Source organism: Oncorhynchus masou, chromosome 12 (genome assembly GCF_036934945.1).
Source record: "Oncorhynchus masou masou isolate Uvic2021 chromosome 12, UVic_Omas_1.1, whole genome shotgun sequence".
NCBI lineage: Eukaryota > Metazoa > Chordata > Actinopteri > Salmoniformes > Salmonidae > Oncorhynchus > Oncorhynchus masou.
Genome location: NC_088223.1, coordinates 13,101,080 through 13,119,838, shown reverse-complemented (window position 1 = coordinate 13,119,838; position 18,759 = coordinate 13,101,080). Strand labels below are relative to the sequence as shown.

Sequence of the window (18,759 nt, the reverse complement as noted above, 5' to 3'; positions counted from 1 at the left end):
CACTCTCGGACCGACAATGACATTTGTACAGCAATCTTTAAACCCAACAAAATGGCTTTGCCAATATACAAACAAAGCGATAGATGTTGGTCTACCCGAAATACAATTCAAATTTCACACATATTTTACACCGGTTTTCCGTCTGACAGGATGAAATTTGCTGAAATAGCCGCGTAAAGTGACTCCGGATCCAGATTTGAGAAAATCCAGTTCGTAGCCGAATGCCAGGAGGCAGCGTCTGTACCGGCGGAATGCTGCCTATAAACATGTGCGGTCCAGCGGCCGACTCCAGCTCCCATTGGTCCGCAGAGCACACGCCTCCACTGGGCTACGCTCCCTTTTCGGTGTCAGTTTCGCTCCAACAGAAGGTAAATGAATCCGGAAAGGATGCTCCATTCAAAACAATGACGCAAGGATGGAGAGAAGAGGAGACAAGGAAGAGGGAGGGGTTAGATGAGAGGAGAAAAAGAGGGAGAATCTAGCGAAAATAAAAACTTAAACCAGCCAGGCTCGGTATGGATTGTTGAGAAGCCAGTGTTACTATGTCTCTATCAATCGTTTTGAAAGCAAATCTAAGCCCTGAATTATTCTCTACACTTGGCTTAGCCTACATAAAGTGTTATTTTAGGAGCTATGAAAGCCATTATGTAAAAGCATTGCTCCTGGATCTATAAGGCATCAGGTAATCAACCAAATCAATCAAATGTATTTATGAAGCCCTTTTTACATCAGAAGATGTCACAAAGTGCTTTTTTCCACCTTTATTTAACCAGGGAGACCAGTTGAGAACACCTTTATTTAACCAGGGAGACCAGTTGAGAACACCTTTATTTAACCAGGGAGACCAGTTGAGAACACCTTTATTTAACCAGGGAGACCAGTTGAGAACACCTTTATTTAACCAGGGAGACCAGTTGAGAACACCTTTATTTAACCAGGGAGACGAGTTGAGAACACCTTTATTTAACCAGGGAGACCAGTTGAGAACACCTTTATTTAACCAGGTAGACCAGTTGAGAACACCTTTATTTAACCAGGGAGACCAGTTGAGAACACCTTTATTTAACCAGGTAGACCAGTTGAGAACACCTTTATTTAACCAAGTAGACCAGTTGAGAACAAGTTCTCATTTACAACTGCGACCTGGACAAGATAAAGCAAAGCAGTGTGACACAAACAACAACACAGAGTTACACATGGTATAAACAAACGTACAGTCAATAATACAATAGAAAAGTCTATATACAATGTGTGCAAATGACATTTCTATACAGAAACGCAGCCTAAAACCCCAAACAGCAAGCAATGCAGATGTAGAGGCACATCTGTTGTTTTCAGCGCATGTTGTATTCGGCGCACGTGACAAATAAACTTTGATTTGATTTGATTGTGGCTAGGGAAAACTCCCCTAGAGAGGAACCAGGCTATTAGGGGTGGCCAGTCCTCTTCTGGCTGTGCCTGGTGGAGTTTATAACAGAACATGGGCAAGATGTTCAAATGTTTATAGATGACCAGCAGGGTCAAACAATAATAAAGTAATTCATTTGATGATGACTATCAGAAAAATGGGCCAGAAATCTCTCCATCGCCATAGTCACACAAAATCAAGCCTCTCCAACTGAGCTACAACACTAACTGGTTGCACTTTATAAGGCACTGTTTCTACTGGGTAGGCTAAGAAGCCAACTAAACAGAATACCTGATATATGTGGACATCTCTTCAAATTAGTGGATTCGGCTATTTCAGCCACACCAGGTACTGACACAGCACACAGCCATGCAATCTCCTTAGTAAACATTGGCAGTAGAATGGCCTTACCGAAGAGATCAGTGACTTGCAATGTGGCACCATCATAGGATGCCACCATTCCAACTATTTCTGCCCTGCTAGAGCAGGTCAACTGTAAGTGCTGTTATTGTGAAATGGAAACGTCTAGGAGCAACAACGGCTCAGCCGCAAAGTGGTAGGCCATACAGACTCACAGAACGGGACCGTAGAGTGCTGAAGCATGTAGCGCGTAAAAATCACCTAACCTCGTTTGCAACACTCACTACCCAGTTCCAAACTGCATATAGGAGAAATATCAGCACAATAACTGTTCGTCGGGAGCTTCATAAAATGTGTTTCCATGGCCAAGCAGCCGTACACAAGCCTAAGATCTCAATGCAAAGCGTGGTGTAAAGCTCGCCACCATTGGACTCTGGAGCAGTGGAAATGCGTTCTCTGGAGTGATGAATCACGGGTCGCCATCTGGCAGTCTAACGAACAAAACTGGGTTTGGCGGTTTCCAAGAGAACACTATCTGCCCGAATGCATAGTGCCAACTGTAAAGTTTGGTGGATGAGGAATAATGGTCTGTTTTTTATGGTTCGGGCCCCTTAGTTCCAGTGACGATTCTGTGCTTCCATCTTTGTGGCAACAGTTCGGGGAAGGCCCTTTCCTGTTTTAGTATGACAATGTCCCCGTGCGAAAAAGCGAGGTCCATACAGAAATGGTTTGTCAAGATCGGTGTGGAAGAACTTAACATCTTGACAGGCCTTCACAGAACCCTGACCTCAACCCTATCGAACACCTTTGGGATGAATTGGAATGCCAACTGCGAACCAGGCCTAATCGCCCAACATCAGCGCACGACCTCACTAATGCTCTTGAGGCTGAATGGAAGCAAGTCCCCGCAGCAATGTTCCAACATGTAGTAGAGAGCCTTCCCAGAAGAGTGGAGGCTGTTATGGCAGCAAAGGGGGGGGGGGGGTCCATATTAATGCCCATGATTTTGGAATGAGATGTTCAGGTGTCCACATACTGTTGGTCATGTAGTGAAGTACAAGTGAGGTCTAGCGTTGCTTTGGATATTTCCCTCTCAATTCCTCAGAATGCGTAGGCCTGCTGTGAAATCAGAGTGCTGCCTAGTGCAATACTTCTCCCTCTTTTGGTCAGAGTAGGCCTAACACCCTTTCCACCCAGATAAAAACCCTGAGAAAACTATTTTGCTTTGTAATAATGCTGCATCTGAGCCTGTTTTACTGCTAACATGACGAACCAGACTTACAAACAATAAATGCAATACTGTTGCAAATAGCCCGTCAATGTAGCAGCTTAAATGTGTAAAAACACCATTCTCTTCTGAAAGCTTTCTTCATGAATTAAAAAAAAAACACGTACTTGTTATATATGTTTTAATATTTTCCATTTATGGTCATAAAATATTAACATGCATACGCAGGAAGCCAGACAGAATCTTGTGACAGATGTGCTCATAACTGTCAGAGAAAGCATTGCTCTGGATGTATCCCAAATCACAGCCGATTCCCTATGCCTGTATAGTGCACTATTTTTGACCAGAGCCCGACGTAGCGCACCACATAGGCAATAGGGTGCCATTTAGGAGACAGTCACCACAATGAAAGATGATGGTAAGGAATTCTCTGCTGCTTGTTGAGAATGCATTGTCTCATTATTAGAGTGGGCTGAATGAGAAGGTGCTATGCCTCATTATTACAGTGGGCTGAATGAGAGGGTGCTATGTCTCATTATTAGAGTGGGCTGAATGAGAGGGTGCTATGCCTCATTAGAGTGGGCTGAATGAGAGGGTGCTATGCCTCATTAGAGTGGGCTGAATAATGAGAAGGTGCTATGTCTCATTATTAGAGTGGGCTGAATGAGAGGGTGCTATGTCTCATTAGAGTGGGCTGAATGAGAGGGTGCTATGTCTCATTAGAGTGGGCTGAATAATGAGAAGGTGCTATGTCTCATTATTAGAGTGGGCTGAATGAGAGGGTGCTATGTCTCATTAGAGTGGGCTGAATGAGAGGGTGCTATGTCTCATTAGAGTGGGCTGAATGAGAGGGTGCTATGCCTCATTAGAGTGGGCTGAATGAGAGGGTGCTATGCCTCATTAGAGTGGGCTGAATGAGAGGGTGCTATGTCTCATTAGAGTGGGCTGAATGAGAGGGTGCTATGCCTCATTAGAGTGGGCTGAATGAGAGGGTGCTATGTTTCATTAGAGTGGGCTGAATGAGAGGGTGCTATGCCTCATTAGAGTGGGCTGAATGAGAGGGTGCTATGTCTCATTAGAGTGGGCTGAATGAGAGGGTGCTATGTCTCATTAGAGTGGGCTGAATAATGAGAAGGTGCTATGTCTCATTATTAGAGTGGGCTGAATGAGAGGGTGCTATGTCTCATTAGAGTTGGCTGAATGAGAGGGTGCTATGTCTCATTATTACAGTGGGCTGAATGAGAGGGTGCTATGTCTCATTATTACAGTGGGCTGAATGAGAGGGTGCTATGTCTCATTAGAGTGGGCTGAATGAGAGGGTGCTATGCCTCATTATTACAGTGGGCTGAATGAGAGGGTGCTATGTCTCATTAGAGTGGGCTGAATGAGAGGGTGCTATGCCTCATTAGAGTGGGCTGAATGAGAGGGTGCTATGTCTCATTAGAGTGGGCTGAATAATGAGAAGGTGCTATGTCTCATTATTAGAGTGGGCTGAATGAGAGGGTGCTATGTCTCATTAGAGTGGGCTGAATGAGAGGGTGCTATGCCTCATTAGAGTGGGCTGAATAATGAGAAGGTGCTATGTCTCATTATTAGAGTGGGCTGAATGAGAGGGTGCTATGTCTCATTAGAGTGGGCTGAATGAGAGGGTGCTATGTCTCATTAGAGTGGGCTGAATAATGAGAAGGTGCTATGTCTCATTATTAGAGTGGGCTGAATGAGAGGGTGCTATGTCTCATTAGAGTGGGCTGAATGAGAGGGTGCTATGTCTCATTAGAGTGGGCTGAATGAGAGGGTGCTATGCCTCATTAGAGTGGGCTGAATGAGAGGGTGCTATGCCTCATTAGAGTGGGCTGAATAATGAGAAGGTGCTATGTCTCATTATTAGAGTGGGCTGAATGAGAGGGTGCTATGTCTCATTAGAGTGGGCTGAATGAGAGGGTGCTATGTCTCATTAGAGTGGGCTGAATAATGAGAAGGTGCTATGTCTCATTATTAGAGTGGGCTGAATGAGAGGGTGCTATGTCTCATTAGAGTTGGCTGAATGAGAGGGTGCTATGTCTCATTATTACAGTGGGCTGAATGAGAGGGTGCTATGTCTCATTATTACAGTGGGCTGAATGAGAGGGTGCTATGTCTCATTAGAGTGGGCTGAATGAGAGGGTGCTATGTCTCATTATTAGAGTGGGCTGAATGAGAGGGTGCTATGCCTCATTATTACAGTGGGCTGAATGAGAGGTTGCTATGTCTCATTAGAGTGGGCTGAATGAGAAGGTGCTATGCCTCATTTTTAGAGTGGGCTCGATACTACCCCCACCTCCCCCTAACCCACTCACCGATCAGAGCGTGTGTGTGTGTGTGTGTGTCAGAGTGTGTGTGTCAGAGTGTGTGTGTGTGTCAGAGCGTGTGTGTCAGAGTGCGTGTGTCAGAGTGTTTGTATGTGTCAGTGTGTGTGTCAGAGTGTGTGTGTGTGTGTGTGTGTCAGTGTGTGTGTGTGTGTGTGTGTGTGTGTGTGTGTGTGTGTGTGTGTGTGTGTGTCAGAGTGTGTGTGTCAGAGTGTGTGTGTGTGTCAGAGTTTATTTGTCAGTGTGTGTGTGTGTGTCAGAGTGTGTGTGTGTGTGTATGTGTATGTGTCAGAATGTGTGTGTGTGTGTGTATGTGTCAGAGTGTGTGTGTGTCAGAGTGTGTGTGTGTGTGTGTCAGAGTGTGTGTGTATGTGTGTGTATTTGTCAGTGTGTGTGTGTGTCAGAGTGTATGTGTCAGAGTGTGTGTGTCAGAGTGTGTGTGTGTGTGTCAGAGTGTGTGTCAGAGTGTGTGTGTGTGTGTCAGAGTGTGTGTGTCAGAGTGTGTGTGTGAGTCAGAGTGTGTGTGTCAGAGTGTGTGTGTGTCAGAGTGTGTGTCAGAGTGTGTGTGTGTGTGTGTGTCAGAGTGTGTGTGTGTGTGTCAGAGTGTGTGTGTCAGAGTGTGTGTGTGCTTGGTACCACTGGTTTTGACATTCGGCACTAACGCTCCTCTCTGACAGACCTTTTGTTATGGCATTTCTAGCGCCACTATTATGTTTTAATGCTGGCATTCCCCTGCTACATGAACTAATCTGGAATCTGGACGGAAGACCATGTATCATGTTATTTCATTCAAGTTAATCACAAAGAGAATTACTCTATAAAATGTGTGTAAATGTAGTGTGTTGGGAAGGCACCTGCTTTTCTCTCTTACTGAAATGTATATCATCTTTAATGCACATTTATCAATTGTGGCTAATTTAAAGGGGTCAGTCCTTTCTCTTCTTATTGGATATCATTCATGAATCTAATATCAGTCAACCTGGGTGCTGGATTTGTCGTCAACAATCTTATACAAACTCGAACATGTTTAATGAAATATGCACTCACTCACTCAGCGTACAACAATAATGTCCAATATTGAGATAACAGAGAAATGGGATGGAAAATTGGCTAATATCAGTGTTTTCCTGTCGAACGTAGATATCATCAATGCAATAGCTAGTTATTCACAGTCAGAATTTACTCGCTTAGTCTGAAAATAAACACCACACAACAATATTCATTCAGACATTAATTCATTTTCTGTTCTTAAAAAAAGAAAAAAGAAAAAGTAGCAGCTTCAACCTTCATGTTTTAAAAAGCTTTAAAACACCACAATGTACCATATTAATAAGATGAAAGAACAAAATAACCGATGCGTCGGTGTCCTGGTAATTAAACAGAATACAGAACCCAAAACATGTGTGAGCCACCATTCAATCATAAACGGTATCTTATCAACAATAGTTGGGTCACAGTCCGAGTGAGGGGCGCACTTTTCCTATTGAATACCCTTCAAATGACACCGTGGGTTTACTGCACTGTAGGTGGTTTCATAGCCACTATAAACCAGTCCACATCACAGTCATACATACCACAAAATATACTTTACCATTCGCAAATTCATACAATAACTGTGTAATAAATGGATAAAATAGTTCTGTAACTATATACAGGCCTCGGTTGGCATGTCGGCACATGCTGCTGTAATAGTGCTAGTTCAAATATTCAAATTGTGCCCATGAAGGGGTAAATATACTGAGGGAACAAAACATTAGGAACACCTGCTCTTTCCATGACAGACTGACCAGGTGAAAGCTATGGTCCCTTATTGACGTCACTTGTTAAATCCACTTCAATCAGTGTAGATGAAGGGGAGGAGACAGGTTAAAGAAGGATGTTTAAGCCTCGAGACAATTGAGACATGGATTGTGTGCGTGTGCTATTATGAGGGTGAATGTGCAAGACAAAAAATGTAAGTGCCTTTGAATGGGGTTTGGTAGTAGGTGCCAGGCGCACCGGTTTGAGTGTGTCAAGAACTGCAACGCTGCTGGGTTTTTCACACTCAACAGTTTCCTGTGTGTATCAAGAATGGTCCACCACCCACCTTGTAGAGTCCGTGCCCCAATGAATCGAGGCTGTTCTGAGGGCAAAATGGGGGACAACTCAATAGTAGGAAGGTGTTCCTAATGTTTTGTCCACTCAGTGTATTTAGGATGAAGCTGCTATAAGCTCTGAACACAAGCTGTACCATAACGTTTTTGACACTTTGTGCTTTAGAATCATTTTCTAACATATTAATACAGACCGTACATTAGGGTAAGCAGAAACATAAACACTCCATTCAAACACATAATATAGACCTTCATCAAATCAGATGCATTAACGCACACAGTTTTGCTGTAGCATATTGTCACATTGAGAGAATACAAGTGTTTTAAATACATTTTGAATCCTGTGAAGAAATATAAAAAAGAAAAACAACTGAGTTGAACAATTCTCACAAGATTTTAAGAAGAAATCACAACATTGATAGATATGGTCTCACCATTGTTTGTCTTGTTTTTGAACGAATAAGTCCTTTTTTTAAAGTCACAATCATTTATGAGTACCTTGACTACTACTTTATTACCACGGCAACCTACTTCTTCTTCTCTTTATCCCATGTACAGAACAAAAGCTCTTAAAGTTTCCCTCATAAACAAACAACCTTCCTGATATCCTTTAAATCACACAATGATCCATCATCTTGAAATAAATAGGAATTTGATCAAACGGTTGACATGTGAAATGTTTTTAAAATGCTTTAGAAACTAAAACAAGCCGTTCTATTTCGAGTTTAGATGTCTAAACTTTCTGCTAGATGCCTGACTTGCTGCTACTTATTGTTTCAATAGTATGTAAGTACACATATCTCACATATCTCACATATCTCTCATATCTCTCATATCTACCATATCTATCACATCTCTCATGTCTCTTATATCGCCCATATCTCTGATATCTGTCATATCTATCATATCTATCATATCTCTCATATCTATCATATCTCTCAGATCTATCATATCTCTCATATCTCTCATATCTCTCATGAAGTTCTGAATGAAACGGGGCACATAGGAAGGAAGAAGGGATGATGTAAAAACTACATTGTGGGGAAACCTTTAAACTCATACTTTTATAGAACGACATTATGGCACAAAAGGCTAAGTGGTTTTCAATCAAAAGGCACTGACAAATGGAACTGGCCAGTCAGCTTGTCACCAGCCTCATAACATTAACTCAGTTTGTAATGACTGGTTATAAATGCCTAGGAATGGATCACTCTGTAGTCTGATAAAGGGATGATGGTGATGGATAATCACATTGACAGCAGTCGATGATAGCAAAGAGGGCGGAGGCCAACAACTTGACAATGGACGGTGATTTCATAGTTCAGTAATTTAAGGGCACCATGAATGGACGAGGGCTAGTTAAGATTATAGTTCAATCAGATAACCTTGGGCGGTGGGAGCACCCAAACTGCACTGAGGGGGCAGTGAGTGGAAACCCTGAATTGGTGATAGATGGTAGGGTTGAAGGTTGTAGTTCAGAACCATGTGGTGGTGTCCCTCACATCAGGGCTGCTGGTTGTGGGTGAGGCTAGGAGTTAGGCTACTGGCTGGGGTTGAGGGTGAGGCTAGGAGCTAGGCTAATGGCTGGGGTTGAGGGTGAGACTAGGAGTTAGGCTAATGGCTGTGGGTGTGGGTGAGGCTAGGAGTTAGGCTACTGGCTGGGGTTGAGGGTGAGGCTAGGAGTTTGGTTGAGGGTGAGGCTAGGAGTTAGGCTAATGGCTGGGGTTGAGGGTGAGACTAGGAGTTAGGCTAATGGCTGGGGTTGAGGGTGAGACTAGGAGTTAGGCTAATGGCTGTGGTTGTGGGTGAGACTAGGAGTTAGGCTAATGGCTGGTGTTGAGGGTGAGGCTAGGAGTTAGGCTAATGGCTGGTGTTGAGGGTGAGGCTAGGAGTTAGGCTAATGGCTGGTGTTGAGGGTGAGGCTAGGAGTTAGGCTAATGGCTGGGGTTGAGGGTGAGGCTAGGAGTTAGGCTAATGGCTGGGGTTGAGGGTGAGGTTAGGAGTTAGGATAATGGCTGGGGTTGTGGGTGAGGCTAGGAGTTAGGCTAATGGCTGGGGTTGAGGGTGAGGTTAGGAGTTAGGATAATGGCTGGGGTTGAGGGTGAGGCTAGGAGTTAGGCTAATGGCTGGGGTTGAGGTTGAGACTAGGAGTTAGGCCAATGGCTGTGGTTGTGGGTGAGGCTAGGAGTTAGGCTAATGGCTGGGGTTGAGGTTGAGACTAGGAGTTAGGCCAATGGCTGTGGTTGTGGGTGAGGCTAGGAGTTAGGATAATGGCTGGGGTTGAGGGTGAGACTAGGAGTTAGGCTATTGGCTGGGGTTGAGGTTGAGACTAGGAGTTAGGCCAATGGCTGTGGTTGTGGGTGAGGCTAGGAGTTAGGCTAATGGCTGGGGTTGAGGGTGAGGTTAGGAGTTAGGATAATGGCTGGGGTTGAGGGTGAGACTAGGAGTTAGGCCAATGGCTGTGGTTGTGGGTGAGGCTAGGAGTTAGGCTAATGGCTGGGGTTGAGGGTGAGGTTAGGAGTTAGGATAATGGCTGGGGTTGAGGGTGAGGCTAGGAGTTAGGCTATTGGCTGGGGTTGAGGTTGAGGGTGAGACTAGGAGTTAGGCTAATGGCTGGGGTTGAGGGTGAGGTTAGGAGTTAGGATAATGGCTGGGGTTGAGGGTGAGACTAGGTGTTAGGCTAATGGCTGGGGTTGTGGGTGAGGTTAGGAGTTAGGATAATGGTTGAGGGTGAGGCTAGGAGTGAGGTTAATGGCTGGGGCTGTGGGTGAGACTAGGATTTAGGCTAATGGCAGGGGTTGTGGGTGAGGTTAGGAGTTAGGATAATGGTTGAGGGTGAGGCTAGGAGTGAGGTTAATGGCTGGGGTTGAGGGTGAGGCTAGGAGTGAGGTTAATGGCTGGGGTTGAGGGTGAGACTAGGAGTTTGGGTAATGGCTGGTGTTGAGGGTGAGGTTAGGAGTTAGGATAATGGCTGGGGTTGAGGGTGAGACTAGGTGTTAGGCTAATGGCTGGGGTTGTGGGTGAGGTTAGGAGTTAGGATAATGGTTGAGGGTGAGGCTAGGAGTGAGGTTAATGGCTGGGGCTGTGGGTGAGGCTAGGAGTGAGGTTAATGGCTGGGGTTGAGGGTGAGGCTAGGAGTGAGGTTAATGGCTGGGGTTGAGGGTGAGGCTAGGAGTTAGGTTAATGGCTGGGGTTGAGGGTGAGGCTAGGAGTTAGACTAATGGCTGGTGTTGAGGGTGAGGCTAGGAGTTAGGTTAATGGCTGGGGTTGAGGGTGAGACTAGGAGTTTGGGTAATGGCTGGTGTTGAGGGTGAGGTTAGGAGTTAGGATAATGTTTGAGGGTGAGGCTAGGAGTGAGGTTAATGGCTGGGGTTGAGGGTGAGGCTAGGAGTGAGGTTAATGGCTGGGGTTGAGGGTGAGACTAGGAGTTTGGGTAATGGCTGGTGTTGAGGGTGAGGTTAGGAGTTAGGATAATGTTTGAGGGTGAGACTAGGAGTTAGGCTAATGGCTGGGGTTGAGGGTGAGGCTAGGAGTGAGGTTAATGGCTGGGGTGGAGGGTGAGGCCCCAGAGACTCAGGCTTTAGGGTCCATAGGCAGTCAGAGACGGGAGCTCTCCCTGTTCAACCCCAGGGCCAGCTCATCTACACTCTCATAGTCTGGCTCCTGAACCTGGTTCCCCAGTCCCAATTCCTCTCCACTGCCAGTCTTAGGGATGTGGATGATCTCGTAGCCAGGCTCGATGCTCTCTGTGGGGGGTCCCTGGGGGTCTGACTCCCCCTCTCTGGGCTGGGGGTAGATGTCCCTGACGGTAGCGTAGAGATCACTGGAGGAATACTCGGGGACCAGACCCTTGATATCAGCAATGCTGCTGTAGTCACTCTCCTTCTCCTCCACATCTAGACCTGGCTTCCCCACCGTGGAGTACATGTCTGACAGCTGGAGAGAGAGAGAGGGGGGGGGGTGCAGTCAGCGTGAACATCAAAGGCCTTTGTTTCATTTAGATGACATCACAGTGAGGCTGACATATCTAATAACCAGGTGAGGTCACAGTGAGGCTGACATCTCTAATAACCAGGTGAGGTCAAAGTGAGCCTGACATATCTAATAACCAGGTGAGATCACAGTGAGGCTGACATCTCTAATAACCAGGTGAGGTCACAGTGAGGCTGACATCTCTAATAACCAGGTGAGGTCACAGTGAGGCTGACATATCTAATAACCAGGTGAGGTCACAGTGAGGCTGACATCTCTAATAACCAGGTGAGGTCACAGTGAGGCTGACATATCTAATAACCAGGTGAGGTCAGTGAGGCTGACATATCTAATAACCAGGTGAGGTCACAGTGAGCCTGACATCTCTAATAACCAGGTGAGGTCACAGTGAGCCTGACATATCTAATAACCAGGTGAGGTCACAGTGAGCCTGACATCTCTAATAACCAGGTGAGGTCACAGTGAGCCTGACATATCTAATAACCAGGTGAGGTCACAGTGAGCCTGACATCTCTGTTACAAGTGACCCATATACTTCATAAGCATCAATAGGGGAATGAGAACAGGATAGGGAGTTTAGCGGAGAGCCACCATCTTACCTCGCTCTCTGACACCACAGGGTTGTCTCGCCCCGGTGAGGTAGACAGCGGAAAGTCTAACTGTAGAGAGAAGAAAACAAAAACTCACATTCATACTTTACAGCTCATTAAAACTCAACATAAAAACAATGTGCTGTGTTGTGGTTGTGCATACAGTACTTAACACATTTGAGTTGAGCAGGTGTAGATTAAGGTGTACATTATTTAGACAATCATTTAGCAGCGTTATTGTGTATAGCTGCTATACCCTGTCCCTTATGACCAGTGGAGAGAGTCATTCATCAACAACGCATCGCTGACTGACATAAAGAACACCTCTCTGTGGTGTCTAAAGACACCGTCAATATCAGAGATGGTGACTGGCTAGCTGCTACTTCACGTCTCATAGAGGTTGGCGGTGCTGTGAGGATGGAGCCTGTTTTAAAGTCCATCTTTCACTTGGTCAAGGAGATACTGTATGAGGACATATAAGACGTAAATCTTTACACAGGGGTTGGTGGGGACTTTGTTTCTACCTCAGAGAACACTGAATCGATACGATTCCTCTATGGATGCACATTGTCAAAACTCAACAGATTTGCTTTTGTTTGTGGCGTAATTAGCTAATCAATTAATTTGATTGCCTTGGAGCGCAGCGGTGTGGAATCATGAAGATAAGCTCTTGCCCCTGTCATCAACAAGCCTCCATGTGTCTCGTGTAATGTTAGTCTATTCTAATTCAGTGTCCCTAAAGTCTTTGTCCGCGTGGCTTTACAAATTAAAGTGCCAGTACAGTTAAGTACTGTAAGTAGTTTCATGACTACAACCAAGAGTTGTTCCTGACTACAACCAGGAATTGTTCCCGACTACAACCAGGAATTGTTCCTGATTACACCACTTGACCAGAAGATATGGTTCCTAGATATGGCAGTCAGGTCATTTTCCTGACCATACTATAGCTGAAAACTAGGGACCAGAGTTGTTCTTTGTCAAGTCACTTCACCACAGACAGTGTGGTGAAGAAGGCGCAACAGCGCCTCTTCAACCTCAGGAGGCTGAAGAAATTTGGCTTGTCACCCAAAACCCTGACAAACTTTTACAGATGCACAATTGAAAGCATCCTGTCGGGCTGTATCACCGCCTGGTACGGCAACTGCACCGCCCTCAACCGCAGGGCTCTCCAGAGGGTGGTGCAGTCTGCACAACACATCACCGGGGGGCAAACTACCGGCCCTTCATGACACTTACAGCACCCGATGTCACAGGAAGGCCGAAAAGTTCATCAAGGACAACAACCACCCAAGCCACTGCCTGTTCACCCCGCTATGTTCCTGTTCCCAAGAAAGCTAAGGTAACTGAGCTAAACGACTACCGCCCTGTAGCACTCACTTCCGTCATCATGAAGTGCTTTGAGAGACTAGTCAAGGACCATATCACCTCCACCCTACCTGACACCCTAGACCCACTCCAATTTGCTTACCGGCCAAATAGGTCCACGGACGATGCAATCTCAACCACACTGCACACTGCCCTAACCCACCTGGACAAGAGGAATACCTATGTGAGAATGCTGTTCATCGACTACAGCTCGGCATTCAACACCATAGTGCCCTCCAAGCTCGTCATCAAGCTCGAGACCCTGGGTCTCGACCCCGCCCTGTGCAACTGGGTACTGGACTTCCTGACGGGCCGCCCCCAGGTGGTGAGGGTAGGCAACAACATCTCCACCCCGCTGATCCTCAACACTGGGGCCCCCCAAGGGTGCGTTCTGAGCCCTCTCCTGTACTCCCTGTTCACCCACGACTGTGTGGCTACGCACGCCTCCAACTCAATCATCAAGTTTGCGGACGACACAACAGTGGTAGGCTTGATTACCAACAACGACGAGACGGTCTACAGGGAGGAGGTGAGGGCCCTCGGAGTGTGGTGTCATGAAAATAACCTCACACTCAACGTCAACAAAACTAAGGAAATGATTGTGGACTTCAGGAAACAGCAGAGGGAACACCCCCCCCCATCCACATCGATGGAACAGTAGTGGAGAGGGCAGTAAGTTTTAAGTTCCTCGGCGTACACGTCACAGACAAACTGAATTGGTCAACCCACACAGACAGCATCGTGAAGAAGGCGCAGCAGCGCCTCTTCAACCTCAGGAGGCTGAAGAAATTCAGCTTGTCACCAAAAGCCCTCACAAACTTCTACAGATGTACAATCGAGAGCATCTGTATCACCGCCTGGTACGGCAACTGCTCCGCCCACAACCGTAAGGCTCTCCAGAGGGTAGTGAGGTCTGCACAACGCATCACCGGGGGCAAACTACCTGCCCTCCAGGACACCTACACCACCCGATGTCACAGGAAGGCCATAAAGATCATCAAGGACAACAACCACCCGAGCCACTGCCTGTTCACCCCGCTATCATCCAGAAGGCGAGGTCAGTACAGGTGCATCAAAGCTGGGACCGAGAGACTGAAAAACAGCTTCTATCTCAAGGCCATCAGACTGTTAAACAGCCACCACTAACATTGAGTGGCTGCTGCCAACACACTGACTCAACTACAGCCACTTTAATAATGGGAATTGATGGGAAATTATGTAAAATATATCACTAACCACTTTAAACAATGCTACCTAATATAATGTTTACATACCCTAAATTATTCATCTCATATGTATACGTATATACTGTATTCTATATCATCTACTGCATCTTTATGTAATACATGTATCACTAGCCACTTTAACTATGTCACTTTGTTTACATACTCATCTCATATGTACAGTGCCTTGCGAAAGTATTCGGCCCCCTTGAACTTTGCAACCTTTTGCCACATTTCAGGCTTCAAACTTAAAGATATCAAACTGTATTTTTTTGTGAAGAATCAACAACAAGTGGGACACAATCATGAAGTGGAACGACATTTATTGGATATTTCAAACTTTTTTAACAAATCAAAAACTGAAAAATTGCGCGTGCAAAATTATTCAGCGCCCTTAAGTTAATACTTTGTAGCGCCACCTTTTGCTGCGATTACAGCTGTAAGTCGCTTGGGGTATGTCTCTATCAGTTTTGCACATCGAGAGACTGAAATTTTTCCCCATTCCTCCTTGCAAAACAGCTCGAGCTCAGTGAGGTTGGATGGAGAGCATTTGTGAACAGCAGTTTTCAGTTCTTTCCACAGATTCTCGATTGTATTCAGGTCTGGACTTTGACTTGGCCATTCTAACACCTGGAAATGTTTATTTTTGAACCATTCCATTGTAGATTTTGCTTTATGTTTTGGATCATTGTCTTGTTGGAAGACAAATCTCCGTCCCAGTCTCAGGTCTTTTTCTTCCAGAATGGTCCTGTATTTGGCTCCATCCATCTTCCCATCAATTTTAACCATCTTCCCTGTCCCTGCTGAAGAAAAGCAGGCCCAAACCATGATGCTGCCACCACCATGTTTGACAGTGGGTATGGTGTGTTCAGGGTGATGAGCTGTGTTGCTTTTACGCCAAACATAACGTTTTGCATTGTTGCCAAAAAGTTCAATTTTGGTTTCATCTGACCAGAGCACCTTCTTCCACATGTTTGGTGTGTCTCCCAGGTGGCTTGTAGCAAACTTTAAACAACACTTTTTATGGATATCTTTAAGAAATGGCTTTCTTCTTGCCACTCTTCCATAAAGGCCAGATTTGTGCAATATATGACTGATTGTTGTCCGATGGACAGAGTCTCCCACCTCAGCTGTAGATCTCTGCAGTTCATCCAGAGTGATCATGGGCATCTTGGCTGCATCTCTGATCAGTCTTCTCCTTGTATGAGCTGAAAGTTTAGAGGGACGGCCAGGTCTTGGTAGATTTGCAGTGGTCTGATACTCCTTCCATTTCAATATTATCGCTTGCACAGTGCTCCTTGGGATGTTTAAAGCTGGGAAATCTTTTTGTATCCAAATCCGGCTTTAAACTTCTTCACAACAGTATCTCGGAACTGCCTGGTGTGTTCCTTGTTCTTCATGATGCTCTCTGCGCTTTTAACGGACCTCTGAGACTATCACAGTGCAGGTGCATTTATACGGAGACTTGATTACACACAGGTGGATTGTATTTTTCATCATTAGTCATTTAGGTCAACATTGGATCATTCAGAGATCCTCACTGAACTTCTGGAGAGAGTTTGCTGCAATGAAAGTAAAGGGGCTGAATAATTTTGCACGCCCAATTTTTCAGTTTTTGATTTGTTAAAAAAGTTTGAAATATCCAATAAATGTCGTTCCACTTCATGATTGTGTCCCACTTGTTGTTGATTCTTCACAAAAAAATACAGTTTTATATATTTATGTTTGAAGCCTGAAATGTGGCAAAAGGTCGCAGAGTTTAAGGGGGCCGAATACTTTCGCAAGGCACTGTATATACTGTACTCAATACCATCTACTGTATCTTGCCTATGCCGCTCTGTACCATCACTCATTCATATATCTTTATGTACACATTCTTTATCCCCTTACACTTGTGTCTATAAGGTATTCGTTTTGGAATTGTTAGCTAGATTACTCGTTGGTTATTACTGCATTGTCAGAACGAGAAGCACAAGCATTTCGCTACACTCGCATTAACATCTGCTAACCGTGTGTATGTGACAAATAAAATTTGATCTAAAAAATAATCAACCTCTATCCCTTTGCTGACAGACAACTCTCCTGTTGACATGCTGAATAGCAGTTTATCTAAGGGAATGGCCCCTTGTGACTGGCAAGGTCACTTACATTTCCACTGTGTAAATCAAAAGCTTCTAAGGCCACGGGAGACGCAAAGTCAAATGATTCCAGACAACAGAACAGAGTCATTTCGGGTTATTATGGCTCAATAGCTGTGTTACAGAGCGGAAGAGCAGATTGCAGAGTGTTGAACAAAGCAAAATCATGTGTGTGTGTGTGTGTGTGTGTGTGTGTGTGTTTGCTGAGGGTCTAACTGAGGGAGAACCCAGCAGACTTAAACACACACACGCACACACACACACACACACACACACACACACACACACACACACACACACACACACACACACACACACACACACACACACACACACACACACACCGAGCGGCATCCTTCATATCTGCCAGGTCTGTCAGACTGACGGTGGGCAGCTGGATCTCACCAGGCTTTTCCCATCTCCTCTCCTCTCCTCTCCCTTCTCATCCTCTCCTCATCTCATCCTCTCCTCATCTCATCTCCCTCCTCATCCTCTCCTCATCTCATCTCCCTTCTCATCCCCCTCTCCCTTCTCATCCCCTCCTCCTCTCCTCTCCCTTCTCATCCCCTCCTCCTCTCCTCTCCCTTCTCATCCTCTCCTCATCTCATCTCCCTTCTCATCCTCTCATCTCCCTTCTCATCCTCTCCTCATCTCATCTCCCTTCTCATCCTCCCCTCATCTCATCTCCCTTCTCATCCTCTCCTCATCTCATCTCCCTTCTCATCCTCTCATCTCCCTTCTCATGCTCTCCTCATTTCATCTCCCTTCTCATCCTCTCCTCATCTCATCTCCCTTCTCATCCTCTCCTCATCTCCCTTCTCATCCTCTCCTCATCTCCCTTCTCATCCTCTCCTCATCTCATCTCCCTTCTCATCCCCTCCTCCTCTCCTCTCCCTTCTCATCCTCTCCTCATCTCATCTCCCTTCTCACAACCTCTTCCTCTCCTCTCCCTTCTCATCCTCTCCTCATCTCATCTCCCTTCTCATCCCCTTCTCCTCTCCTCTCACTTCTCATCCTATCCTCATCTCCCTTCTCATCCCCTCCTCCACTCATCCTCTCCTCATCTCATCTTCCTTCTCATCCCCTCCTCCACTCATCCTCTCCTCATCTCATCTCCCTTCTCATCCCCTCCTCCTCTCCTCTCCCTTCTCATCCTCTCCTCATCTCATCTCCCTTCTCATCCCCTCCTCCACTCATCCTCTCCTCATCTCATCTTCCTTCTCATCCCCTCTTCCTCTCCTCTCCCTTCTCATCCCCTCTTCCTCTCCTCTCCCTTCTCATCCCCTCTTCCTCTCCTCTCCCTTCTCATCCTCTCCTCATCTCATCTTCCTTCTCATCCCCTCTTCCTCTCCTCTCCCTTCTCATCCCCTCTTCCTCTCCTCTCCCTTCTCATCCTCTCCTCATCTCATCTCCCTTCTCATCCTCTCCTCATCTCATCTTCCTTCTCATCCTCTCCTCATCTCCTCTCCCTTCTCATCCCCTCTTCCTCTCCTCTCCCTTCTCATCCCCTCTTCCTCTCCTCTCCCTTCTCATCCTCTCCTCATCTCATCTTCCTTCTCATCCCCTCTTCCTCTCCTCTCCCTTCTCATCCTCTCCTCATCTCATCTCCCTTCTCATCCCATCTTCCTCTCCTCTCCCTTCTCATCCCCTCTTCCTCTCCTCTCCCTTCTCATCCTCTCCTCATCTCATCTTCCTTCTCATCCCCTCTTCCTCTCCTCTCCCTTCTCATCCCCTCTTCCTCTCCTCTCCCTTCTCATCCTCTCCTCATCTCATCTCCCTTCTCATCCTCTCCTCATCTCATCTCCCTCCTCATCCTCTCCTCATCTCCTCTCCCTTCTCATCCCCTCTTCCTCTCCTCTCCCTTCTCATCCTCTCCTCATCTCATCTCCCTCCTCATCCTCTCCTCATCTCCTCTCCCTTCTCATCCCCTCCTCCACTCATCCTCTCCTCATCTCCTCTCCCTTCTCATCCTCTCCTCATCTCATCTCCCTCCTCATCCTCTCCTCATCTCCTCTC

At 46.0% G+C, this 18,759-nt stretch overlaps 1 protein-coding gene across 5 annotated transcripts in view; it reads right to left on the bottom strand.

Moving 5' to 3' along the window:
• Positions 1-6,348: 6,348 nt before the first annotated feature.
• The window catches only part of LOC135549576 (phosphoprotein associated with glycosphingolipid-enriched microdomains 1-like), a 111,843-nt gene continuing 99,432 nt past the window's right edge, over positions 6,349-18,759 (bottom strand). For all 5 annotated transcript variants that reach the window (XM_064979662.1, XM_064979661.1, XM_064979663.1 and 2 more), the window contains 2 exons: positions 12,027-12,086; positions 6,349-11,370 (listed from right to left, as the gene is read on the bottom strand). In XM_064979662.1, the coding sequence (XP_064835734.1) occupies positions 11,032-11,370; positions 12,027-12,086 (399 nt within the window). In that variant the 3' untranslated portion in view covers positions 6,349-11,031. The remainder of the gene's footprint in view (positions 11,371-12,026; positions 12,087-18,759) is intronic.